At 41.0% G+C, this 26,650-nt stretch overlaps 1 protein-coding gene and 1 non-coding gene across 3 annotated transcripts in view; one reads left to right on the top strand and one right to left on the bottom strand.

The window, feature by feature from the left end:
- The window catches only part of CPB2 (carboxypeptidase B2), a 57,743-nt gene that overhangs the window by 3,363 nt on the left and 27,730 nt on the right, over window positions 1-26,650 (top strand). Inside the window, exons 2-6 of one of the 2 annotated variants that reach the window (XM_027557205.1) lie at window positions 12,662-12,737; window positions 16,625-16,749; window positions 18,556-18,664; window positions 22,413-22,514; window positions 24,638-24,742. In XM_027557205.1, coding sequence (XP_027413006.1) covers window positions 12,662-12,737; window positions 16,625-16,749; window positions 18,556-18,664; window positions 22,413-22,514; window positions 24,638-24,742 — 517 coding nt within the window. The remainder of the gene's footprint in view (window positions 1-12,661; window positions 12,738-16,624; window positions 16,750-18,555; window positions 18,665-22,412; window positions 22,515-24,637; window positions 24,743-26,650) is intronic. The other variant, XM_027557206.1, reaches the window with a different exon arrangement.
- TRNAG-CCC lies at window positions 11,103-11,175 on the bottom strand. Its single transcript has one exon. It is a non-coding gene; the product is annotated as a tRNA-Gly (tRNA).

Genomic DNA, 26,650 nt, shown 5'->3' with positions numbered 1-26,650 from the left:
TTTTTTTTTTGCTTTGGTTTGGTCAGAAAATTTGTTCAGGTTTTCCTATAAGATGTTTTAAAAAAATCCAAACAAAGCTTATGGCCAACCATATACTTTAACATCTGATTGGTTGTTGGTCAGTCCCTAGGTTGTGTCTGACTCTGTAACCCCATGGACTGCAGCAAGCCAGCCTTCCCTGTCCTTCACCATCTCCCAGAGTTTGCTTAAACTCATGTCCATTGAGTCGGGAACGCCATCCATCCATCTCATCCTCTGTCATCCCCTTCTCCTCCTGCCTTCAATCTTTCCCAGCATCAGGGCCTTTTCCAATGAGTCGACTCTGCACACCAGGTGGCCAAAGTATTGGAGCTTCAGCATCAGTCCTTCCAGTGAATATTCAGGACTGATTTCCTTTAGGATTGACTGGTTTTATCCTCTTGCTGTCCAAGGGACTCTCAAGAGTGTGATTGATACTTATGCTTGAAAAGAGGGAAGAGACTATGACTATATCTTAATCAAATTATATTATATTGACAACACTTAATATTTTGTGCCTACCATGCAGGTTCCCAAGTATTGGGGGAGGGAGGAACTGCAGCTTTGTAGGCAGATGCGTATCTGATTCTTGGGTTCCATTCCTCCACTAGAAATGAAATCACAAATCTTGATTCTGAGTAAAAATAATTTTTTTTACCAAATGTTTCTGAGCATCACTCTTCCAGGAATTGTCTATTACTGAAGCTAAAAGAAAAATCTAATTTTATTCAGGGTGACAGACTTGGATGAATTATTTCTGGGGGTAAAATTTATAACACCTCCTAAAAAGAGCTAGAGGTCTGGCTTTTTTCTAAACCTGCTCTTTGTTATCGTTTTCTTGGCATGATCATTTTCCTAATAATGCTTAGTGTTCAGGCAATGTCTGAGTGGCTGATTTGTAGGTGTGTTTTGATAAATCTCATCAGTGAAATGCTCTGGAACGGAAACAAAAAAAGTTTTAAAGGCATAAATACCATATGCCAAAGAGAAAGGCAGCCAAAAAAAAAAAAAAAAGGTCTCCATATTCACTTGCTTTTAAAGGCCAAACACTATAAAGGGTAAAAATAAAATACTAGCAAGAATCTTGTAAACAGTCGTTAATTGCATTGTGTTCTGATTACCTAAGTGCAGGCAGTCAGCTGAGGCTATTTATCTGGAAAGAGGAAATGAAAAGAAGTAGGAAGAAAAGAAGGACAACGAATTGGAGAGTGAAGAAGGGTTGAGGATTAGAGGGCTTTTGAATTATTAATAGACGAGAGGAAGTGTTCCTTCTGTTGACTTCATATACTATCTGCCACCTGGAGACCAGCTTGTTCTCTTTCACTTAGCTCCCACTGATATATTATTTTCATCTTAGAGAACAGGGCACTAGTAGCTTTAAAATGCTGTAATGCAGAAAACAAAATTGCAGCCTTGGGCTATGTTCTGCTGTTCAGAGGCATCTCACCAGCTTTTTAAATTACAAAACAATCTTTCAGAGCTAAGGCAAGGGTGAACCATCCCTGTAAACCATACACAGGACAGACCTTGAGCAGCATAATCATATTCTTAGAGGGGACTCAGCAGTTCAGTTCAGTTCAATTCAGTCACTCCATGTGTCCGACTCTTTGCGACTCCATGGACTGCAGCACACCAGGCTTCCCTGTCCATCACCAACTCCCAGAGCCTGCTCAAACTCATGTCCATTGAGTCCGCGATGCCATCCAACCATCTCGTCCTCTGTCATCCCTTCTCCTCCTGCCTTCAATCTTTCCCAGCATCAGGGTCTCTTCCAAGGAGTCAGTTCTTCACATCAGGTGGCCAAGTATTGGAGTTTCAGCTTCAGCATCAGCCCTTCCAATGAATATTCAGGACTGATTTCCTTTAGGATGGACTGGTTGGATCTCCCTGAAGTCCAAGGGACTCTCAAGAGTCTTCTCCAACACCACAGTTCAAAAGCATCAATTCGTCAGCGCTCAGCTTTCTTTATAGTCCAACTCTCACATCCATACATGACTACTGGAAAAACCATAGCTTTGACTAGATGGACCTTCGTTGGCAAAGTAAAGTCTCTGCTTTGTAATATGCTATCTAGGTTGGTCATAGCTTTTCTTCCAGGGAGCAAGAGTCTTTTAATTTCATGGCTGCAGTCACCCTCTGCAGTGATTTTGGAGCCCCCCAAAATAAAGTCTGTTACTGTTTCCATTGTTTCCCCATCTATTTGCCATGAAAGGATGGGACTGGATGCCATGATCTTAGTTTTCTGAATGTTGAGCTTTAAGCCAACTTTTTCACTCTCCTCTTTCACTTTCATCAAGAGGCTCTTTAGTTCTTCTTCACTTTCTGCCTTAAGGGTGGTGTCATCTGCGTATCTGAGGTTATTGATATTTCTCCCAGCAATCTTGATTCCAGCTTGTGCTTCATCTAGCCCAGCATTTCGCGTGATGTACTCTGCATATAAGTTAAATAAGCAGGGTGACAATATACAGCCTTGAGGTACTCCTTTCCCAGTTTGGAACCAGTCTGTTGTTCCATGAACAGTTGAAAAAGCAGGAAATGTTGCCGAGGTATTAAAACTCAGGAGCTGGAAGGTTGAATTTCAACCTCAGGACTGCTACTTGTCATAAGCAATTTGAGTTGTCTTTGAGCCTTGGTTTAAAGTGACCTGCTGTTTCACTGTGCTTGTATTTTTCACTCTATTTTTGATGCAAGCCTTCCCCCACCACCAAATAATTATTGCTTAAATCCTGTAACTCTATCCCTTCAGAGATGTCATCAAAACATATCTTTATTTTTCATCTCCCATTCCCCCCAACATATTCTACACGGCAGAGTAACCTTTCCCTGCCCTTCCATGGAAAGTTAGAAAATTCTATGGCTTTTTAGCCCTCTCTTAATTATCGACTGGGAGATTTTTGCAGAAATGCACACCTATGGTGATTTTTCTTTTGGCCAGCCAAAAATTAATTCTGTTAATCTACTAACACTTTGCAGGTTATTACATTCAATAGTTATGCCTGACACACCTGTGGTGTCTAATTTTTGTGAAATATTGTCTTCAATCCACTCTTCCATAGAAGTAAAGGAGCATTCTTCAGCACTGTGAGCTTCATTTTCACTTTCTTTATCAGAATCAGTCACTAAGGTTTTTTGTCTTTTTGTGGTCTAATATTCACATTGTCTGAATCAGAACTATCTTCTGAAGAATTATCATCTTCATTAGTATACATGTTGCTTGGACAATCAGAGAAAGGATATGCATAAAATTCACCAAAAAATTCTTCTTCACTTAAAATTTCACAATGTGTCATTTTTGAAATTTTTTCACTTATAATATACACTGTGTGTGTTATTGGCTCAGTCATGTCTGACTTTTTGCAACCCCATGGACTGAAGTGCACCAGGCTTCTCTGTCCATGGGATTTTCCAGGCAAGAATACTGGAGTGGATTCCCATTTCCTTCTCCGGGGGATCTTCCCGACGCAGGGATCAAACCCTTGTCTGCTGCACTGCAGGTAGATTCTTTACCATCTGAGCCACCAGGGATACAAGGTTGGAACAAAAACCTAACATAGCAAAATGTGAATGGGAACAATAATCCTAAATTCTGTAATGAACCCTTGATTAATCTCCAGCTCTAACACCTTCGCATGGTGATGTTAATTGTATCACCCTCTACAGGTAAAGTTACCTGTTTCTAGTCAGTTGTGATTCCATCTTCAATTCTAAGAATCTCGCTTTTACCTCCAGATTCTTGCCACTGTAAGATCTCGCCACTCCTTTAGGTTGGCACTATTGGATGGCATCTGAGCAAAAACTGCATCCCATGAAGTGATTTTTCTTTGGATTTTATTTACCAACCTGGACCCTTTTGGCTCAGCAGTAAAGAATCCACCTGCAGTGCAGGAGATGCAGGAGATGTGGGTTCGATCCCTGGGTCTGGAAGATCCCCTGGAGGAGAGCATGGTAACCCACTCCAATATTCTTACGTGGAGAATCCCATGGACAGAGCAGCCTGGAGGGCTATGGTCCATGGGGTCAGAAAGAGTAGGACATGATTGAAGCAACTGAGCACGCACACATAGACAACTGGAGGCCAGCCTTTGCAGGTTTAGCTTTTCTCAGATTTAGCTTTCTCAGGCACCAGTCCTTCTGTCTATAAATTTGAGGGCTGGCCCATCATCCTCCCTAGTAGGCTGAGTTGAAGGAAGTAACACCCCCAAACTTTATCCCTTTGGGAGAGTGGGAATTGAGAGAATCGCAGCAACTTGTTGCAAAGAATGTCAACTTAAAAATAAATGCACAATGTGAGAGTCTCGAGTTAAGTTTTTTGGGGGGCACAATGAGGACTGCAGCCCAGGAAAGCTCCAGAGAGCTCTGAGAGAGAGCTCTGAGAGAGCACCCCAGAGAGCTCTGAGAAACTGCTCCAAATAAGTGGGGTGGGGGGTGGGGGGTGGAGTTCAGTGTATCTGTGATTTTTGGTGAAGTGGAAATACATGCAATCAGGCACATATTTTTTCCAGATTTCTGCTGGTTTTGTGAAGCCTTTGCTAGTCATGAGGAGCAGCTGTTGCCTGTTGCCATGAAAGATTTTGATGCTTTTTTAGATATGAGGAGATACAAGAACTGGGCTCTTAAATCTGGTCTGGAGAACGTCTAACCATCTGAAGACCTGTCCTGACCATTTTTCCAGTTTGCCTCGTTTCTCCTCTCCACCCTGAACTCCCTTGGCAGGGGTTGAAGGTCAGCAGCACCTGATTTCATGCTTATAGAAATAGATGGCAAGCACCCTTGGCAAGTGCCAATTTGTAGTTGACAGAACTATTTTCACAAATCCTCCTCCTCTCTCCCCTATGACCACTTTTCCTGGTCTCTAAGTAAGGGGGCACAGAGCCAGGAAATGGATTTTCAAAAATGGAAGGCTCGACATAAGGTGCTCTCATTACTAAATGAGACGAAAGGCCCCCATCTTGAAGTCTGGCTGAACAGGAAGTCTGGCTGGGTCAGGAAGCTCTTTCCCTGCTCTGGTTCCTGTTGCCAATGATGAACCTGAGTTTGATGCAAGCAAGACAGACCTTTATTCAATGGTCAGAGGATGGAGAAAGAGAACTCAAACTCCAAAGGTACTTTCTCTCTCAAGGGAGGGGAGTACGGGAATTTAAGGGTTAAGAGGCAGCCTGGTCATTAGGGCTCAAGGAAGTGGGCGGAGAATTCCCTGGGTGGAGAATTCCCTGGGTGGAGAATTCCAGTGCCAGCCCTCGTGCAATCTAATACTCCTTTGAACCCAGCAAGAATTGTGCCAGCAGAGTACAAAGACCCCCTTCCAGCGGAGATCTAAGCATGGTGATGAAGCAAAGTTAACTCCAGGACTTTATCTGCGTGGGCGTGTTCTTGTGGTCAAGTCAGAGCTAGTTGGAAGTGGTTGACCCTTGTATGTCTCAAAACACAGCTGCAAAGCACCTCTGCCAAACTCCAGTACTTCTGAAACAAACTCAGAGAGAAATCAAGGCCAGGACAGCCTTTAGCCTATTTTGCCCTCTATCTAGGATCTGGCCTGTTCAGTCTGGTTTTGTTGTGGGCCTTCCTAGCGTCCTGTTGACAAAACCCAGGTAGGCTGTCTGGTTAAGACCAGTTTCTGTGCCTGGGGCCTGGGCTACATAGCATCTGACTGACCCCATCTCATTATTTGATTCTGCTGCATTGCCCTTTGGTCAAACTGGAGATAGGAAGAGTCCAGCTCACCACAATTGGAACTTGAATGTATTGTTATATTAGTGATATTATGGTAATTACATATTAATGGATGGTGTTACATATTAATGGTAAATTTATACCCCCATCATTGTACTCCTCCACATTTTTTATTTTTCCTTTTGTTGACTCATTTTAGTACTTTCTTGTCCCTTAATACATTTAAAAATGCCCAAGCATCTTATCTTCTAGTCAACACAAAATTTCCTTTACATGGAACTGCAATTCAACCTCTGTTCGAATAATGAAGAGCTCGTTGTTTTGTAAGGCATTGTATTGCATTGTTAGGTTAACTTGTAAGGAATTTCATTTTAAAATTTAGAAGTAAATTCTAAAAGTATAATGATTTAATTATACAAATCCTCACATCCTGTTTTTAATTGAAGTATAGTTGATTTTACAATATTGTGTTAATTTTGGATGTATAGCAAAGTGATTCAGTTATACATTACATATTTTTCAGATTCCTAGTTTATAGGTTATGACAAGACATTGGATATAGTTCTCTGTGCTATGCACTAAATCCTTGTTGTTTATTTGTTTTATATGCAGCAGTGTGTATCTGTTTATTCCATACTCCTAATTTATCCCTCCTCCCACCTGTCCCCCTTTGGTAACCATAAGGGACGGTTAAAAAAGGGAAAACAAAACCCCCTTTGTTTTCCGTCTGTGAGTCTGTTTCTGCTTTGCAAATAAATTCATTTGCGTTATTTTTTAGATTCCACATATAAGTGATATCATATTCCCTGTCTGACTTATTTCACTCAGTATGATAATCTCTATGTCAATCCATGTTGGTGTAAATGGCAATATTTCATTCTTTCTGTACTACTGAGTAATATTCCTTTGTGTGTGTATGTTGTTTGTTGTTTAGTCGCTAAGTCGTGTTGGACTCTTTGAGACGGCATGGACTATAGCCCGCCAGGCACCTCTGGCTATGTGATTTCCCAGGCAAGAATACTGGAATAGGTTGCCGTTACTTCCTCCAGGGGATCTTCCCAACCCAGAGACTGAACCCACATCTCCTGTGTCTCCTGCATTGGCAGGCAGATTCTTTACTGCTGAGCCACCAGGGAGGGAAGCCAGTGTGTGTGTGTGTGTGTGTGTGTGTGTGTGTGTGTGTGTGTGTGTATCACATGTTCTTTATCTATCTGGTGATGCACACTTAGGTTGCTTCCATATCTTAGCTTAGTGCTGCTATGAACATTGTAATACATATATCTCTTTTCAAATTAGACTTTTCATCTTTTCCGGTTATATGCATAGGAGTGGAAATCTTGAATCATATAATACTTCTATTTTTAGTTTGTAAAAGAACTTCCATACTATTTTCCTTCATGGCTGCACCAATTTACATTCCCACCAAGAGTGCAGGAGGGTTCCCTTTTCTCCATACCTTCTCCAGCATTTGTTTATAGACTTTACCATGAGAGCCATCGGACAGGTGTGAAGTGATGACTCACTGTAGTTTTGCTTTTCATTTTTTAAATAATGAGCAATGCTGAGTGTTGAAGAAAAATTAATCTCTTTGATCTAAGAAAGAAACAAAAAATTTTATTTGAGCCAAGTTGAGTATTATAACCTAGGAAGAGCATCTCAGAGAGCTTGGAGGATGGTCCATCTGTTAGAAGTTAAGGCACGGTTATATTAAATATAAGTTTCTTTTGAGATAGAGGGTTGACTATTAAATGACATATTACTGACAGTTTACAAAATCCAGATCTATGCATCATCGTGACCCTTATAAGATCAAGAAGGAGTGTTATCTTTTAAGGAGTTGTCTTACTGATGTTAGGAGTATGTTGCTCTTTAGACAGGCATGTCTCCTGATTGGGGATAATTCAGATGAAAGGTATGGGGGAGAGAGGAGGCCAAAGAACAGAGAAAATTTTTATGTTTAAATTTTTCCTGTCCTGCCATAAAAAATTAATTTTATTTCACCTGAGTATCTTTTCCTGTGCCTGTTGGCCATCTGTATGTCTCCTTTGGAGAAATGTCGATTCAGGTCTTCTGCTCACTTTTTGATTGGGTTGTTTGGTTTTTTTAATATCAAGCTATATGAGCTGTTTGTATGTTTTATAAATTAACCCCTTGTCTGTTGCTATTTTTGCATGTATTTTCTCCTAGTCGGTAGGGTGTCTTTTCATCTTTTCATATAGTATTGTCTGCAGTCTGAGAGGATTGTGCCTCCAGCTTTGTTCTTTTTCCTCAGGACATATCCCTACTTTTTTATGAAAGTGAAAGTTGCTGAGTCATGTCCGACTCTTTGTGACCCCATGGACTATACAGTCCATGAAATTCTCCAGGCCAGAATACTGGAGTGGGTAGCCGTTCCCTTCTCCAGGGGATCTTCCCAACCAGGAATCGAACCAAGGCCTCCAGCATTGCAGGCGGATTTTTTACCAGCTGAGCAACAAGGGAAGCCCACTTCTTTATACTTCACTTCAAAAGAAATCTTTGATTTGGTCACTTTTTTGTTCAAACTTCCAAAATGGTACCCAGGATTTAAGACCTTCAGTGATCAGATCCTAGGCTGCCCATTTATCCTGGTTATATTTCCTGGTATATCCCAACGTGCGCCCCATATTCCTGCCCTCCTGGGTCACATGCCGTTTCTTGAACTCTGATTTTGTTTCCACTTACGCATCAGCACTTAACACCATTTCATCTCCAGTTCACTTGCCAAAATTCCATCTGTCTTAGTGTTAGGCCATTCACTGCCCATTCACCAGTCAAATCCTACCTATTTCAAAAGTCCAGCTCAGAATGTCTCCATCCTCTGACTACCCCAGGCAACAGTAACTTCGGATGTTACATTCTTATAGCAGAGTATTGATACCATTTGTATAGCAATTTTTCATGTTTTATCTCACACAGTAGGCATTTGTACTTCTGTGGGTTAGTTTCCCCAGGAAGCAGGCTCTGAGATAGAGATTAGCGTGTAGGGAATTTACTGGAATAGGATCTCAGGGGCAACATGTGTGGAGGAATAAAGGAAGGAGATACGAGCTGAGGAGGAATTGAACTGTGATGCAGTCTTAACAAGGGCCTCAGCTGTGCCTTCATGACAGATTCTTAAAGACATCAACCGTAAAGATGTCAGGATGGTTGGTCTAATGAGAACCTACTGTGTAACACAGGGAACTACTCAGTGGTCTCTGGTGACCTACATGGAAAGGAAATCCAAAAAAAAAGAGGGGTATATGTGTACATAATAGCTGATTCACTTTGCTGTACAGGAGAAAATAACACAGTATTGTAAAGCAAATAGACTCCAATAAGAAAAGGAAAAAAAAAAACACAACCCACCTCCGCATGCTTAACTATTCCTCTTTCCCAGTGGGCAGAGTGACCTGAGTAAACAGCCATAGCTTTCTTTCGGAAAGGACTGAGGAAGCACGTTCTCTCTACCACAGCAGGTCTTTCTTTGTGGGGAACCTGACTCCTCCCTCAGGCAAGAGATCCTGGGCTAAGAAGTGGCCAAGGCCTGGGAGCTGGACAGTGGATTGAGCGTTTTGACTAGATCAACTGTCCTTAGCCACTGACACCCTCCCTGACTTCTTTCGACTGTAAAGATTGAGCAATACCTTTGTTGGCTGCCCTCTTTCTTGCCCCTAAGAACTCTGTGTTCTCTTAACTAATTCCAGTTTTCTGAGGGTCATGTCCCTCTGGGTACCACTCTGACCTTGCTGCTTTTTATAATAATTGTGTCGATCGTGTTACATCCGGTTAAGCACTGCCACCTGGCTTTAAAGCAAAGCAATCTCATCATCCCCGTTGCTATCAGGACTTCTCTCTGTAGTGTCATCTCTGACCATCAGCCTTCAGCGTCTACTCCTACCTCCCCCGACTGGTTTCCAAACTAATACCTAGGGTTAAGTCATGACAGATCTGGGTGTCCAAGTGCTGAGTGTGTTAATAAGAGAAAAGATCTCTGTCCCTAAAGGGCTGCATTTGCCCATGATACTAGATTTGACATTCTAGTTAGAGCCTTGGGAGGTGGTGCTAACGTGACCAGGATGACTCTTGGAAGCTTGGAGAAAATAATGGCCTGCTCTAAGTGAACCAGGAATGTCAGAACTATTGTGGCAGATGTTGAAAAGGGGGATCAAAATGTTCCTAGGGCATGGGACTTCCCTGGTGGTCCAGCAGCTAGGACTCCGTGTTCCCAATGTAAGGGGGCCCGGGTTCCATCCCTGGTCAGGAAACTAGATCCCACGTGCCATAACTAAAGATCCGGCATGCCGCATTGAAGGCTGAAGATCCCATGTGCTGCAGCAAAGACTCAGTGCAGCCAAATAAATAAATACTAAAAAAAATTCCAAGGGCAGGATATGCCAGAATAAAAGTACTATGGAAGGCTAGGAAAGTCACCAGTAACTATGTTCCAGTGATGAGCCAGAGACATTTGAAAACAATAAAGAATGTGCTTGTGAGAGGGCCACCAGCATTGTTAAGAAGCTTGGTAGTGTTTTTTTTCACAGCCAGAGTAACTTTTTTAATGTGGTTTCCCCCTGATTAAAAAATAAAGAGTTCTTTTTGGTTAGAGAAGTAAACAATATGGAAAATTATACAATTAGGAAGAAAAACACTGAAATTTCATCACCCTGAGAAGATATCACATTCTGGTGATTGTTCTTTCATGCATTTCTCTATACATTTATGTGAAAGCAAAAGTCACTCAAAAAGTCATGTCCGACTCTTTGCGACCCCATGGACTGTACAGTCCATGGAATTCTCCAAGCCAGAATATTGGAGTTCCCTTCTCCAGGGGACCTTCCCAACCCGGGGATGGAACGCAGGTCTTCTGCATTGCGGGTGGATTCTTTACCAGCTGAGCCATCAGGGAAGCCCAAGAATACTGGTGTGGGTAGCCTATCCCTTCTCCAGCAGATCTTCCCAACCCAAGAAAGGGTCAAACCAGGGTCTCCTGCATTGCAGGTGGATTCCTTACCAGCTGAGCTACCAGGATAACTGTGTACAATTTCACATTAGTTGAGTATCATCTCTCATGTGGAAGTATGGAGACCTTTCTTTTAATAACAATCTTTATTTGCTCCCTCTACTTACCTACCCAGTCCAATGATGGTGGTCATTCCCCACCATCCAAATCAACGTTAACAACGGGCTGTCCATTTGTTTAGAACTTTTCTCCTGTTTTCAACACTTAATAATTTTCTTTTTGCTTTCCAACTTATTATTTTACAAAAATGGGATAATATTTAATACAATTCTCCACTTATTTCTTTCTTCGGTCTCTTAATAAATAACGTAAATCTCCCTTAGGTTAACTGTTCTATTTATTTAATTTAATTTATTTATTTGGCCATGCCATGGAGCATGCAGGATCTTAGTTCCCCTACCAGGAATTGAACCTGTGCCCCCTGCATTGGGAATGCAGAGTCTTAACCACTGGACTATCAGGGAAATCCCTTAAGTTAACTATTTTAAATTGACTCTTTCTTAATAACAGCAACAAAACATTCTAGAATGTGGAGACACCACCAACATTTAAAAATTCACTTACTGATAAGTGCTTGTGTGGTTTCTGGACTTCCCAGGTGGCACAAGTAGTAAAGAATCCACCTGCCAAAGCAGAAGACTCAAGAGACGCAGGTTCAATCCCTGGGTCGATAAGATGCCCCTGGAGTAGAAAATGGCAACCCACTCCAGTATTCTTGCCTGGAAAATTCCATGCACAGAGGAACTGGTGGGCTACAGTTAATGGGGTCTCAAAGGGTTGCACATGATGGAGCACTCATATATGTGGTTCCCAGTTATTGTTACTATGAATCATCCTGCAACACATATCCTTGGACATACACCCTTAATCACTGGTTGAAGAGTTTATGCTTAAATTGTACCAATAATTGACACAAAACCTCTGAATTTATTGTTTCTGTGAGCTCCTCTTTATCTCTTTTGATAATCAAGTCTCCATAGATTTATTTCTAGAATTTAGAATCCTTTAATCAGGCTTTTCAAAATAAACCATCCTCCACCCTGTTGTCAAAATTAGTCTTACAAATCACATGTCACATGATATCAGTTTCCTAACTCCTAATTGCCTACAAGATAAAGGCTAAATTTCTCACTGTGCATTGGAAAACTTCTCTAGGGGAGAATGAACGTCAGTTTCCAAATTCACTTCTGTTTGGCTACCATTATTCTCTTGCCCTAAACACTTAAATCCTACACTTGGCAAGAATAAACATCTTTCCATCTCCCAAACAATGCCCTCTTGTCTTCTGCCAGCCTGCCTTTCAACTGCTAACTTACCCAGTTGCCTCTTCCATGGAGCCTTTCCTAATAGTGACAAGCAGAAGTTATCGTAACCTTTTGAGCTTCTAGAGTTCCTGATACACGTTTTTGTTTTAATTTTTAATTAAAATTTTATCTGAAATATTTTTAGAGTTACAGAAAGGTTGCAAAGATATTAGAGAGTTTTTGTATATACTGCACCAAGTTTCACCTAATGTTAGCATTTTATATCATCATGGTATTATTTGTCAAAACTTGGAAACCAACATGGGTACTCTACTATTAACTAAACTGCATGCTTTATTTAGATTTCACCAGTTTCTCCACTGTTCTGTTCCAGGACCCCATACAGGAAATTGTGTTTCATCATGTTTTATATGTTCAATTTCTTGAGTGCATTGTTTTACATGTGTGTGTATATGTATGCACACATATATATTAGTTTTCAGGTAGGAGGAAGGGTAAACTTGGTTCCTATTTCTCCACCTAGAGTGAAGCAAAATCTAGCTTATTTAAAAATCTATGGTGAGATACTCTTTTATTTCAATATTTTGTTTCCTTTTCGTAATTACCTGGAATCCCTTCCCTATATAATTTATCTTATTTTCATTTTTTACATAACCTCAAAATCCTGTGTGTGTTTTTCTCCCAGGGGCCAGGTTTTATCTGCTCTTCCTAGAACCTCCAGGCAAGTTCAAATTCTGCAGAATGTTACTACAACATACAAGGTAATTTCTCCATCATTTATCTTCATATTTCGTATCTTCGTATTAAGTTTATGAAAGAATGGTGTGCCCTGTTTTCGCCTATGTGTTGTCTGACTTGTATATATACAGTTGGTATATACCCCTCTTCTTGTAATTTTCTCTTCTTTCCCCTAATCACTTGATTCCCCAAATAACACTTTGTTCATTTGTGCTATTAACTTTACAGCCAGTTAAAATAATAGTGACTTGTGATTGAAAGTGCAAACTCACAAAGATGCTACAATAACAGAAGTCAATAGATGTTATAGCAAACACCGTCTTCCAACAACACAAGAGAAGACTCTACACATGGACATCACCAGATGGTCAACACCAAAATCAGATTGATTATATTCTTTGCAGCCAAAGATGGAGAAGCTCTATACAGTCAGAAAAAACAAGACCAGGAGCTGACTGTGGCTCAGATCATGAGTTCCTTATGGCCAAATTCAGACTTAAACTGAAGAAAGTGGGAAAAACCACTAGACCATTCAAGTATGACCTAAATCAAATCCCTTATGACTATACAGTGGAAGTGAGAAATAGATTTAAGAGACTAGATCTGATAGACAGAGTGTCTGATGAACTATGGACAGAGGTTTGTGACATTGTACAGCAGATAGGGATCAAGACCATCCCCAAGAAAAAGAAATGCAAAAAAGCAAAATGGCTGTCTGGGGAGGCCTTACAAATAGCTATGAAAAGAAGAGAAGTGAAAAGCAAAGGAGAAAAGGAAAGGTATACCCATCTGAATGCAGAGTTCCAAAGAATAGCAAGGAGAGATAAGAAAGCCTTCCTCAATGATCAGTGCAAAGAAATAGAGGAAATCTACAATGGGACAGACTAGAGATCTCTTCAAGAAAATTAGAGATACCAAGGGAACATTTCATGCAAAGATGGGCTCAATAAAGGACAGAAATGGTAGGGACCTGACAGAAGCAGAAGATATCAAGAAGAGGTGGCAAAAATATACAGAAGAACTGTACAAAAAAGAGCTTCATGACCAAGATAATCACGATGGTGTGTCACCTAGAGCTAGACATCCTGGAATGTGAAGTCAAGTGGGCCTTAGGAAGCATCACTACAAACAAAGCTAGTGGAGGTGATGGAATTCCAGTTGAGCTATTTCAAATCCTGAAAGATGATGCTGTGAATGTGCTGCACTCAATATGTCAGCAAATTTGGAAAACTCAGCAGTGGCCACAGGACTGGAAAAGGTCAGTTTTCATTCCAATCCCAAAGAAAGGCAATGCCAAAGAATGCTCAAACTACCACACAATTGTACTCATCTCACACGCTAGTAAAGTAATGCTCAAAATTCTCCAAGCCAGGCTTCAGCAACACATGAACTGTGAACTTCCAGATGTTCAAGCTGGTTTTAGAAAAGGCAGAGGAACCAGAGATCAAATTGCCAACATCTGCTGGATCATCAAAAAAGCAAGAGAGTTCCAGAAAGACATCTATTTCTGCTTTATTGACTATGCCAAAACCTTTGACTGTGTGGATCACAATAAACTATGGAAAATTCTGAAACAGATGGGAATACCAGACCACCTGACCTGTCTCTTGAGAAACCTGTAGGCAGGTCAGGAAGCAACAGTTAGAACTGGACATGGAACAACAGACTGGCTCCAAATAAGAAAAGGAGTACGTCAAGGCTGTATATTGTCACCCTGCTTATTTAACTTATATGCAGAGTACATCATGAGAAACGCTGGGCTGGAAGAAGCACAAGCTGGAATCAAGATTGCTGGGAGAAATATCAATAACCTCAGATATGCAGAAGACACCACCCTTATAGTAGAAAGTGAAGAGGAACTAAAGAGCCTCTTGATGAAAGTGAAAGTGGAGAGTGAAAAAGTTGGCTTAAAGCTCAACATTCAGAAAACGAAGATCATGGCATCTGGTCCCATCACTTCATGGGAAATAGATGGGGAAACAGTGGAAACGGTGGCTGGCTTTATTTTATGGGCTCCAGAATCACTGCAGATGGTGACTGCAGCCATAAAATTAAAAGACTCTTGCTCCCTGGAAGAAAAGCTATGACCAACCTAGACAGCATATTACAAAGCAGAGACATTACTTTGCCAATGAAGGTCCATCTAGTCAAAGCTATGGTTTTTCCAGTAGTCATGTATGGATGTGAGAGTTGGACTATAAAGAAAGCTGAGCACTGACGAATTGATGCTTTTGAACTGTGGTGTTGGAGAAGACTCTTGAAAGTCCCTTGGACTGCAAGGACATCCAACCAGTCCATCCTAAAGGAATTCAGTCCTGAATATTCATCGGAAGGACAGATGCTGAAGCTGAAATCCCAATACTTTGGCCACCTGATGTGAAGAGCTGACTCCTTGGAAAAGACCCTGATGCTGGGAAGGATTGAAGGCAGGAGGAGAAGGGGACAACAGAGGATGAGATGGTTGGATGGCATCGCCGACTCAATGGACATGAGTTTGAGTAAACTCCAGGAGTTGGTGATTGACAGGGAGGCCTAGTGTGGTGTGGTCCATGGGGTGACAAAGAGTCAGACATGACTGAGCGACTGAACTGAACTAAACTGAATAGGTGTTTGTTTTAAAAATTTAGCTAAAGTGTAAGCATAAAAACACAGAAGAAAACTGGCTAACATTTTCATGCCTGGAACTGAACTCCCCTGAATGTAGAAAACTGTTAAGAATTACAAAATATCATGATAAAAAAAATTGCTGGCTCCATGGATATCGGGCTAAGGTTTTCTGAGAAGATTAGAGATATAAGAGACTTGTTATGGGGTCTGCTTGTGAAGGATGAAGAAGGAGCTGGAGATGGCGGGGAGCACCCGCAGACCATTGAGCAGCCGCCACTGTGCAAAAAGGAGGGTCATGCCTGGACAACCTCTAGACTGCAAGACAATCCCAATGAAAGTTTGACTGGACCACGTAAGTCCTTAAGACAAAGTCAACTGCAAGAGGAAACCCTAATCTGGCAGGAATGGGCCTGCGAAAATATGCCTGCAGTATGCCATCATTGACTGGCTGCAGCCCTGGAGCCGTGCAACCTCAGCCTGTAGGGGATATAGACGGACAGCAGCACACAGGGTCAGAGAACTAGGCATTTCCCAGCAGAAGAGCGGCCGCTGTGTTTCCACAGCCACCACACTGCAGGCAGAGGAAGCACTGCCAGAGGAAGCATCACAGATTCAGCATTTAGGTCTTGTTTGGCGACTATTTGGCCTGTGATTTTTAGACGACTTAGCTTTGAGCCTTAATTTCTTCATCTGAACAATCAAAATAATAACTGCTGCCTAGATTATGGCAAAGAATTAGTAAAAAGATCATAGGCAATGGGTGTGAAAGTGCTTTGAAAAAGCACAGTAAAGCCAGAAAAAACAAAAAAACAAAAAACTCAAAACTGTAAATATTATGGAAAGGTTTTGCCCAAAGGCCGCAATTAGATTAAAGGAAAGAAACACCAATGTGATGTTAGAATCAAGGATATGGGATTTTTATTAAAGAAAAGCGCCATTAATCAACTTTCTTTCCAGACCAACTTTCATTTCTCTTTAAACATCTGACATACACCTCCAGTCCTACAGTTGGACTCTAAATATTCGTGCGTTCATTTATCAGTTCATTGCCTCAGCAAATATTTATTGAGTACCTAGTAAATGCCAGGGCCTCATTAGCCACTGGGGTTACAGAATAAAACAAGCCCCGTACAGAATAAATGTTTACACTACCACATGTGTGAATGGGATTGGTGACTGTGAGTGGACCAGTGACCAGAAATTATTTTTTCATTTCCTTTATAGATACTCTTTTATGGCATTAGCTACAGATGAGAACCATGTGAAAAACTGTCTTTATCAATTTTCCTTCTTGAAACTGCAGATTGTTCTCTGGCAGCCAGTAGCAGCTGAATATATTGTGAAGGGATACGAAGTCCATTTTTTTGTGAATGCATCTGATGTAAGCAATGTGAAAGCCCATTTAAATGCGAGCAGAATTCCATTCAGGTAGGCTTAATTCCATATTTATTGAGTAACTATTATAAGCACTAGGAAATGGAAACCTGCTCCAGAATTCTTGCCTGAAAAATTCCATGGACAGAGGAGGCTGGTGGGCTACAGTCCATGGAGTCACCAAGAGTCAGACACGACTAGCACCTGAGCATACAGACATTATAAGCACCTGTGATGCATTTGGGGCTTCCCAGGGGGCACAGTGGTAAAGAAACCTGCCAATGCAAGAGACTCAGGTTTGACTGCTGGATCAGGACGATCCCCTGACACAGGAAATGGCACCCCACTCCAGTATTCTTGCCTGGAAAATTCCATGGACTGAGGAGCCTGGTGGGCTACAGTTCGTGGGGCTGCAAAGAGTTGGACATGACTGAGCAACTGAGCACACACACACGCAACACACACCGTGCATTTGCTAGTGGATGGTCTCATTGCTTCCTAGAAAAATGTATACTTACATTAAGCATGCCACATGGAAATCTCTGGAATGGACTTGTGATGAAGCCCAAGAGGCTGGCTCCATGACCTTGAACGAGTGGTTTACTGCTCAAGACCTTGGTCCCTTGTCTGAAATGGACTGTTAGACTCAGTGATCTGTGGAGCCTCTTATGGTTTCTCCCAGTTCCTTCTTAAAATTCCTCTACTCTGTTCCTGGACTTAGGAAGCAAAATGTCATTCACTTTAGTAGGCTTTGTGATATCACTTAAAAAAGCAGCTGCTAAAGGGAATTTTGCTTCAAGAGGTCAGCAAGCATTCTGGAATGTCTGGCTCTAAACTAAAATATGCATTAGGTATGCTTTCTGTTCAAAGCCCATGCCTTCTTCCTTTTAGAGTCTCCTGTCCATATCTCCTTTCGCATCCATTACCCAAGCATCAGTGTTTTCCTGCTGCCCTAGCACTTCCTGGATGCCAAGCAATTTTTGGATAACGTATTATGATTATTATAATAACATGTTATTAGTATCTGATGCCTTTCAGGAAAGGTACTGAGCTTTTCTATACATTGTATCTTTTAACCCTTATTAAACCCTGTGAGGTAGATACTATCCTCACTGTGTGTAAGAAAAAATGTTTCAGATTTACAAAGGAATTTCTCAAGGTCAACCAGCTAGAATGTGGCACATCCAGGACTCTAACTCAGAACTTTCTGATGTCAAAGTCTTGGCTTTTACCTGTTGGTCTAAACAAAAGTCTGAGCCACCAGGGAAGCCCCTGGAGAAGGGAATGGCTACTCACTCCCCTATTCTTGGCTGGAGAATTCCATGCAAGAGAATTCCTCTTCCATGGAGTCACAAAGAGTTGGACACGACTGAACAACTAACTCTAAATAAAAGTACAGAAAGCTTTATTAGAATGGCAGCTAACTTTTTCTTGTTCATTCCAGGTGACAGAATGGCTCAATTTTGTCTTAGTTAAAATGTTTGTGCCTAAGTTAACTGTGTGACCCCTTGCAAGAGGAATTAAATGAGATCACTTTCCTATACCTTCCTTATTCCTGTGTTCATTTAAAAGGCATTAATAAGTCACCATCAAGAAATGTTGATAATGTTGGAGAAAGGGTCAGGTTTTGAAGGCCCTGAAAGCATACTCTACAGGAGCCACTGTCTCTCCAGCGCCCATGCGGCTCTATGCAGAGGGCTTGTGAATTTCAGCCCGTCATGCTAGTGGTGTTTTCACCTTGAGCTTGCTAGATTTCTTAGTGACTTTCCCCCACACTTGCCTGTTGTGTCTGCGATGGGCCACGAGGGAAAATTAGAGCCCTGTTTGGAAACCAGCTCATACTCTTGTTTCATCACCCAGGGTCCTGATGGAAAATGTGGAAGATCTTATCCGGCAGCAGACTTCCAATGACACCATCAGCCCCCGGGCATCCTCCTCCTACTATGAACAGTATCACTCACTAAATGAGGTAAGTTGTCAACGTTTCTCTCCAAACTGCCTGTTTTTATTGAATGAGCATTGCCATTTCAGCCATGGGAAATTATTAGAGAATCATAATTAGTGGAAGAGGGTGAAAAAAAATCACTATTAGATTGATTATACAGAGGTAATTGGTCCTTTTGTAGACATCTTGCCTGGAAAGATTGCATCATATTTTGGACTTTGCCCCTCTAAGCAGGCTATTTGTCCATAGCTAAGAATATCTCTGATTGTCAGGAGTAACACTACATTCTAAGGAACAACAGAAAATTAAAAAATAAGACCTTTTTATTGAAACTGCCACACACACAAAAAATAGCACTCCAGCCATTATCCTAAATGAATTCTTACCGAATAACTGCCACATTATCTCACTGAATTAAAGGAATTTATTCACTTATATTTAGGATGCAAAAGTGTTTAAGTGTATTTTATTCTTTTCAGAAGGAACCTGTTTAAAATACTAATAGTAATAGTAATGATTATGATGATGCCTGTATTTTAATATTTAAGAAATTGGTTTCTTTTCCTCTTAGTACTTACGGGTTCCAATTTTCCTAGAGGAAACCTAAGCTTGATACCATGTTCAGTTGACCTCAATAAGCTTTCACATCATACTTTAAGAGCCATTTCCCCATATTTGTTCCCTTAAAGGCTAAACCCCTTTCTTTTCAATATAATACTCTCCAAGTAGTATAAAATCCCTTGATACCTTTTATTCTTTCATAGGAGTACTGCTATATTCCTTAATAGAAGTTGTGTTTTTTTTTTTTTTTATCATTTTTGGCTAGGCGCCCAGAAACTGTTAAGAACCATATCCATACTTTTGTGACATCTAACATTTAAATAATAAGCATCAATTTTCTATTTAATCTTCAAACCCATCTGTTCTTTTCCAGTTAGTTAAACCAGAACTCAGTCTTCCCTAGTGGCACAGATGGTAAAGAATCTGCCTTCAATGCAGGAGAACTGGGTTCAATCCCTGGGTCGAGAAGATCCCCTGGAGAAGGGAATGGCTACCCACTCCAGTTTTCTTGCCTGGAGAATTCCAGAGACAGAGGAGCTGTCAGGCTACAGTCCATGGGGTCGCAAAGAGTCGGACATGACTGAGTGACTAACACTTTCTTTCAAACCAGAGATCAGCAGGCTTCTAGGACTGATGTGCCGGGCTGGTGGACGGGGATCTTAACATTTCAGCCCTCTCCTTTCTCTCTCCTACCTTGACTTTGTCTGTTCCACCTAAACTATCTCCATCCAGCCGCCTACATCAGCCCTGCATGAGTAACCTTGAGGCCTGGAGTTGAGAGGTTGGGTAGGCAGGATTGACAAGTGGAGAAGGTGACAGTGTCACTGCTGTGTTGGGTTTGGTGGGAAGAACGAGATGCCTTAAACAGAAGTATTTAAAATATGTTGCTGGGTTTTTCCTGGCAGACCAGGAAAAATTCCTTGCGTTAAGTGCCAAGGGCCTAGGTTCAATCCATGGTCAGGGAATTAAGATCCCACAAGCTGTGTAGTGCAGCCTAACTAAATAAACAAAGGATTTGAACATTTAAAAAGAGTATTTTTGGGGGTATATTTTAAGTATTTTGTTCAAAGAGGTTATTTTTTTTTTCTTATCCTCTCCCCAGGAAAGAGTTGGAAAGACATGGGAGGAAAACAGTATTAGTTAGCCACAGTAGTAGTAGTGTTAGTCACTCAGTCTTGTTCGACTCTTTGTAACCCATGGACTGTAGCCCGCTAGGCTCCTCCATCCATGGGATTCTCTAGGCAAGAATACTGGAGTGGGTTGTCATTCCCTTCTCCAGGGCAACTTCTTGACCCAAGGATTGAGCCTGGGTCTCCTGCGTTGCAGGCAGATTCTTTACCACCTGAGCTACAGTCTGTTGTAACAAAGTGCCATTTATTGAGTGGCTTAGACAACAGAAATTTATTCTCTCACAGTTCTGGAGGTTGGAAGTCCAAGAACAAGGTGTCAGGAGAGCTGGTTTGTTCTGAGACATCTCTCCTTGGCTTGTGGATGGCCACCTCCTCACATGGCCTTTTCTTAGTGTGCGCACATCCCTGAAGTCTCGCTGACCATTGTAGTCTCCACTTCCTATTAGAATCCCAGTCGGGTTGGGTTGGGGCCCACACTGACACTTCAGTGCAACTTAATTACCACTTTAAAGGCCCTGTCTCCAAATACAGTCATGTTCTAAGGTATTGGGGATTAATATACACATTTGAGGGGGAACACAATTCATTTCATCACAATGACATTTCAGAAAACAGTTTGGATATCTTCATCCTTCCCATCCTGAATCTTTTCTAAGAGGTTTGTAGCAATTGCGGCAATCTTTCTCCCCCAAATTCTGCCTTTCTTCCCCTTCAGCTCTGCTCTTCAGTCCACATTCATGTTCACTTGGAGAGCAAAAGGGGTTTCTTTTGTCATTGACTCTCACTAGGAAATTTTAAGTAAGCTACAGTAGGGGAGAAAAACAAATGACCAAAAAACACGTCTTAAAACAAATGGCAAAAGAAGAGCATTATTCAAAGGATGTAACCTTGATTATTGCAGATTAGATTTAAAGTTTTCTATAAAGCTGCCTTACTATAATTAATATAATACAGCCTCCCTTGTTGGAGGAAATCTACTGAACTATCAGTGCTGTAACACAAAATAGGTGGATGGAGCAGTTCTCTTAGATGTGTGCGTGCCTTAGAAGAGTAGCACAGTAAACAGAGGAAATCACAGATGGTTAAATTTTCAACACCACAGACACTGACAGCATTGGTACTTGGCAGCAGGTAGACCTTCCAGAAGCATCTTAATTCCTCACACAGAACAACCCATCACACATACCACTCGCCCTAGTTACGCTCCTGTAAGAAGACCCAAGGATAAATGGTACTCCTCTTCCCTTCAGCTAGGACTGCTATTTGAAATTACCTTCAGCAAATTTCCTAGAAACGAGGCCAAGGGTTGGTTATTTCCATTACAAAAGGTGTAAACATTTTTAAATGGCCCCTGAGAAGTTGGTCTACTTTAAAACATGATCAGGCTCCACCACTCAACACCTGCTTTGAAGTGGGGGCTAGCCTAAAGTCAGGACTAGAAATTTATTTGTTTGTTTCCTTCTACTATAATCTTGTCAGAATCGCAAACCACTAGACTTCCACCTAGGAGAGAGTTTTAGAATCAAACTCCTTCCCTGGATAGAAGAGATTCTTTTTTCCTCCAGACTGTTCTCCCCTTTGCTTCTCATCATTTCACACCCCTTGTTGTGAGTCCACAAGTCTCCACTGGGAAAAAAAGGCAGCTCCATTTATCCTGTGCAAAGACAGTGCCCGGGGCTTCCTTAGGTTACCCTTGAAAAGTGAATATTTTTTTTAAAATCTCATATAAAAATGAACTCTTGAATGGTAAATAGGATTTCATACACAGAGGTGAGGATTCGACATTATCAGCCTTTAAAAATAACTTAAGGAGTTATCCTTTAAAGATGATATTTCCCTACTTTGTCGTAAGTTTCTTAGTACATTTCCACTTTCCCTAAACCTTGATACTTCTCAAAAGTTTAATTTTATTGATTTTCCTAAGCAGCAGAAGAAACACTCTGCCTCAAGTGTTTTAGTTCCTCTTTATCTCCACAAAATTTTTTCTAGAGGGATAACCCTTCCTGGAAGAATTTGTCTGTTTCCTTTGTCAGGGAAATGCTTTGAACTTGCTCTGTGACCACTGGTTTCTGCTTTGATAGATCTATTCTTGGATAGAAGTTATGACTGAGCGGTATCCTGATATGGTTGAAAAAATCCACATTGGATCCTCATACGAGAAGTACCCACTTTATGTTTTAAAGGTATGGGAAGAGTCATTGATTTTTCAACTTTGGGGAGGTATTAATTCTCCAGTGGTGCTTGTTAGTACTTGGATTTTCTTTTGAGTTCTGGAAATATGTGTATTACAAATGATCCTCAACTTTAATATCCAGATCTTCAGTGATTGGTGATTACCTTTAAATTGTTTTCCTTTGCTACTACAGTGTTGACCTAAGAGTAGTAACCTCAGTTTTAGAATCTACTCTGTGACATAGGTAAGTCATTTAACCTTTCTGGGTTTCAATGCCTACCTTCATAAAACAAGGAGAGTGGTCTGGATTATCTTTCAAGTCCTCTTTTATTTATACCACCACAACCACCACCCTCAGCACCACCACTGACTGACTGACTTAGGCCAAAAAAAAGGAAAGGGATCTGTTTTGAATAAACATTGACATTACTATAGTTTTTAGAACCAAAGGAGTTGAACAACAGGAACTAGGAAAGAATAGGAACCAGAGCAATGCTGGGATTCTTGGCAGTAGGGCTGATATGACCGTTTCTGCTTCAGTTACCATCTGTTTGGTTATTTATTCTCAGCTGAACAAACTGGTCTTAGTAAAGTCAGTGAATTGGGCCACAGGAAGAATATTGGGAACCATGAAACCAAACTGATTTCTGCCTGTTCATTTCTAATTCTGCAGTTCTGTTGCTATTTTTAAAACCACTCTTTCTCCTAAAAAAAAAAAAAAAAAATTAAAAAGAAGGTCTGAAAAAATTTAATTATTGGAGAAATACATTTGATTTAGTAAAATTTCATTCACACATGGTTTCCTCACATGTTCTAAACTGTGAGAGGTGAGGCTCTTTGATTGTCCAAAGATAAGATTTGGAGTCAGGATTTCTGGGTTTTAATCTGTTCTGACAAGAGCTTGCAGTACAAAGTCAGACCCTAGGCAACATTGGGTTCTCTTGGCAGCTGAGTTAGTCTACTGGGCTGGATCCATGTAATCATGGCATACCCACCTATGACATTTACTTTTTGCCCTGTTGTATGTACTGTTTGGAACTTGTGTTTCTGGGACCTGATATACATGTTGGAAAACCATGCTTCCTGCAAGCTTTAGTCCCAGTCTCAATCAAGGATGTGCACATCATGGGAGTCCCTAGGGTTCCTCAGTGTCAGAATGGGTACCAAGAGAATTTGCTCAGCCACAGTTAAACAGAAGGTCGAATAAAGCAACTAGTCAAAACAACTCAGGATTGTCTTTTAAGTTGAGGAGATTAAATCAGTTGGGAAATTCTCTTTGTACAATTTGATCCTTTGTGGCCAAAGCTTTCCACACTTGCCTTTTTGTTGCACATCAGTAACTTCAGGTTTGTTAAGAAGAAAACTCCCTGAGTGGTATAGATGGCAATTTAAAAATGGAACCCTCTCTTTTTCTTGCTTTGGAATTCCAACCCCACATATTTCTTTGATTTTGCAACACTCTTCTCCCTTCCCTCCATACTCTAAAATTGTGTAATATTTAAAAGTAGATGAATGATGATTCATTTTATATAGAGGTGTTTGTGAGAATTCTTCTAAAGTCATCAAAGGCTATCATTGAAGACAAGTTGGTAGTTCTTATTCCAGAAAGTTGGCGGCTTACACTAGTACCCTACATGGTAAATCAGAATAAGGTCTCTGTCCCCAGACCTGTTGATAATAAATTGATGTCAAGTTAGATGTGTGTTTATTTTTGTGTGAAATAAGGAAATGATCTACACGTTAAATAAAAGTGTGCACCCTGGGAAAATGGTGAGGGAGTCCAAGGTTGTCTTAGGCACCACTAACTTCCCTCTCCCAAGCCTTTCTTTGTGCCCACTTCCCACAGAGAGCTGCTCACCCAACACAGGCTCATTTTATTCTAACTGCAGTGTGAAGATATGGCCTGAAGCACTAGTTCTCGGGTCTCTACTTCTGCAATTTCTCAGGTAGCTCTGGTATCATCGGGTATTTGTTTAGGAATGAAAAGAATTTTAAATCAAGAATTCTCCAAGGAATGAACAGAATAGGGCGTATTTCATAGATTTGCTAAAAGGATGAAATCGAAGCTCTATTATTCAGGAAGTTACTATCCTAAAGCTGCTTCTTACTTGTTTTTTGGTTTTCTCTGAGCAGGTTTCTAAAAAAGAACAAAGGGCCAAAAATGCCATGTGGATTGACTGTGGAATCCACGCCAGAGAGTGGATCTCTCCTGCTTTCTGCTTGTGGTTCGTAGGCTCTGTAAGTATTCACATTCTCTGAAAGCCCAGAGCTTCTCAGGATGTGGCCTCAGACCACATGCAGTAGATTCAACTGGCCTGTTTATTAGATGCGTTTTCCTAGGTCACCTCCTAGAATTCTCAGCTTGAAATCTCTGGGGGTGAGACTTGGGAATCTACAATGATCTCATGCTTCTTAGGTGACTTTCATGCGTATTGAGAACCATGAATTTAAGCATTTTTTAAATTACCCTAAAGATTATCTGTCTTATCTTTTCTACATTTCCAGCTGGTACTAAACACTGGCTTCCCCAGTGGCTCAGATGGTAAAGGATCTGCCTGAAATGTGAGAGACCTGGGTTCGATCCCTGGGTTGGGAAGGTCCCCTGGAGAAGGGCATGGCAACCCACTCCAGTATTCTTGCCTGGAGAATCCTCGTGGACAGTGGAGCCTGGTGAGTTACAGTCCATGGGGTCACAAAGAGTTGGACACGACTGAGTGATTAAGCACACAAACACTGGAGGGCTTCCCCGGTGGCTAATATGGTAAAAGAATTGGCCTGTAATGCAGGAGACCTGGGTTTGATCCCTCGGTTGAGAAGATCACCTGGAGAAGAGAATGTCTGCTCACTTCAGTATTCTTGCCCAAAGAATTCCATGGACAGAGAGAGCCTGGGAGGGTACAGTCCATGGGGTCGCAATGAGTTGGACATGACTGAGTAACTAACACACTTTTCAAACACTGCAACATAATTAAGAAATAGTATCAGGAAATGGCAACCCACTCCAGTATTCTTGCCTGGAAAATCCCATGGACAGAGGAGCCTGGAAGGATACAGTCCATGGGGTTGCAAAGAGTTGGATGTGACTGAGCGACTGAGCATACACACCTGCAGTTGTAATACATTTACTAACTAAAAGAAAGAACTGAAGCAATTGTCTAAATTGAGTCCCAATTAATTTTTTTCTTTTGCTTTGAATTATCCAGGTATCTTTTGCCATATTCTGCTCTTAGAAATTGAACATAAAGTACCCCATTGCAGAGCAGATTATATTTTTTTTCCATATATCGTAGTAGGTACTTTTGTCCCTAAAGAAGGCCTTGTAATCAAAAAAATCCATGTATGAGACAAAGAGTATGTCATAATAGTAAAAATTATAATGACTGTAAATCTATATAACAAATGAAAACAGTAAAAGTCACTTTTCTGTTCCCTATAACTATATTTTTTTGGCCCACTTAATCAGTGCTCAACATCCGCTTCCTGCATTGGAAATTTAAATTAATGCTGCAGGTTTAAACTGAAATACAACTCTGGGGTCCAGAGAGGACTTAAACAGTACCTACTATTGGGTTAAATAGGTTCTTACCATTGGATAAGGTCTAAATTATTCATCCACACACTAAGACTTGGATAGCTCTTTGTTGTATTTTTAATGGTCATGAGCATGATAGCTTATTTCAGAATCTTCCATTCAAAATGTCTTATATGCTTTTATGTACAGATTTATTCTTTGTCGAATGGTTATTGGTTAACTTGTTGGCAGGCATTGTTATTCTTGTCTAGGATTATAAGAAAGACAAAGCTTCAGTGTCCCCCAGGCAAAGAGAGCTGCGTGATCATCTGTCACAGGATGGGAATTAGTCAAGCCTTTATCTCCTGCCCTCTAATTGCTCACTCGCTCTTGTGCTCTCTCCTCTGCCACCCTTGCTCCTCATCTTTATTCTTGTTTTTTGCTTTTTTAACTGCAAGACAGTGGTTTCAGTTATATTACTTATCTTTCTGGTGAACCATTCCATCAACGAACATTTATGTGTTGTCTTTGTATGTCAGACATTATTTCTGTAGCGATCATCCTCACTGAGTGATTCATTCACTAGATATAGAACCATAACTGTAAATATATTTATAGATTACTGTGAAAACTCA

This window comes from Bos indicus x Bos taurus, chromosome 12 (assembly GCF_003369695.1).
Source record: "Bos indicus x Bos taurus breed Angus x Brahman F1 hybrid chromosome 12, Bos_hybrid_MaternalHap_v2.0, whole genome shotgun sequence".
Taxonomy (NCBI): Eukaryota; Metazoa; Chordata; class Mammalia; order Artiodactyla; family Bovidae; genus Bos; species Bos indicus x Bos taurus.
Note: the sequence above shows the minus strand (reverse complement) of the source record. Positions and strands in the feature narration are given on the sequence as shown.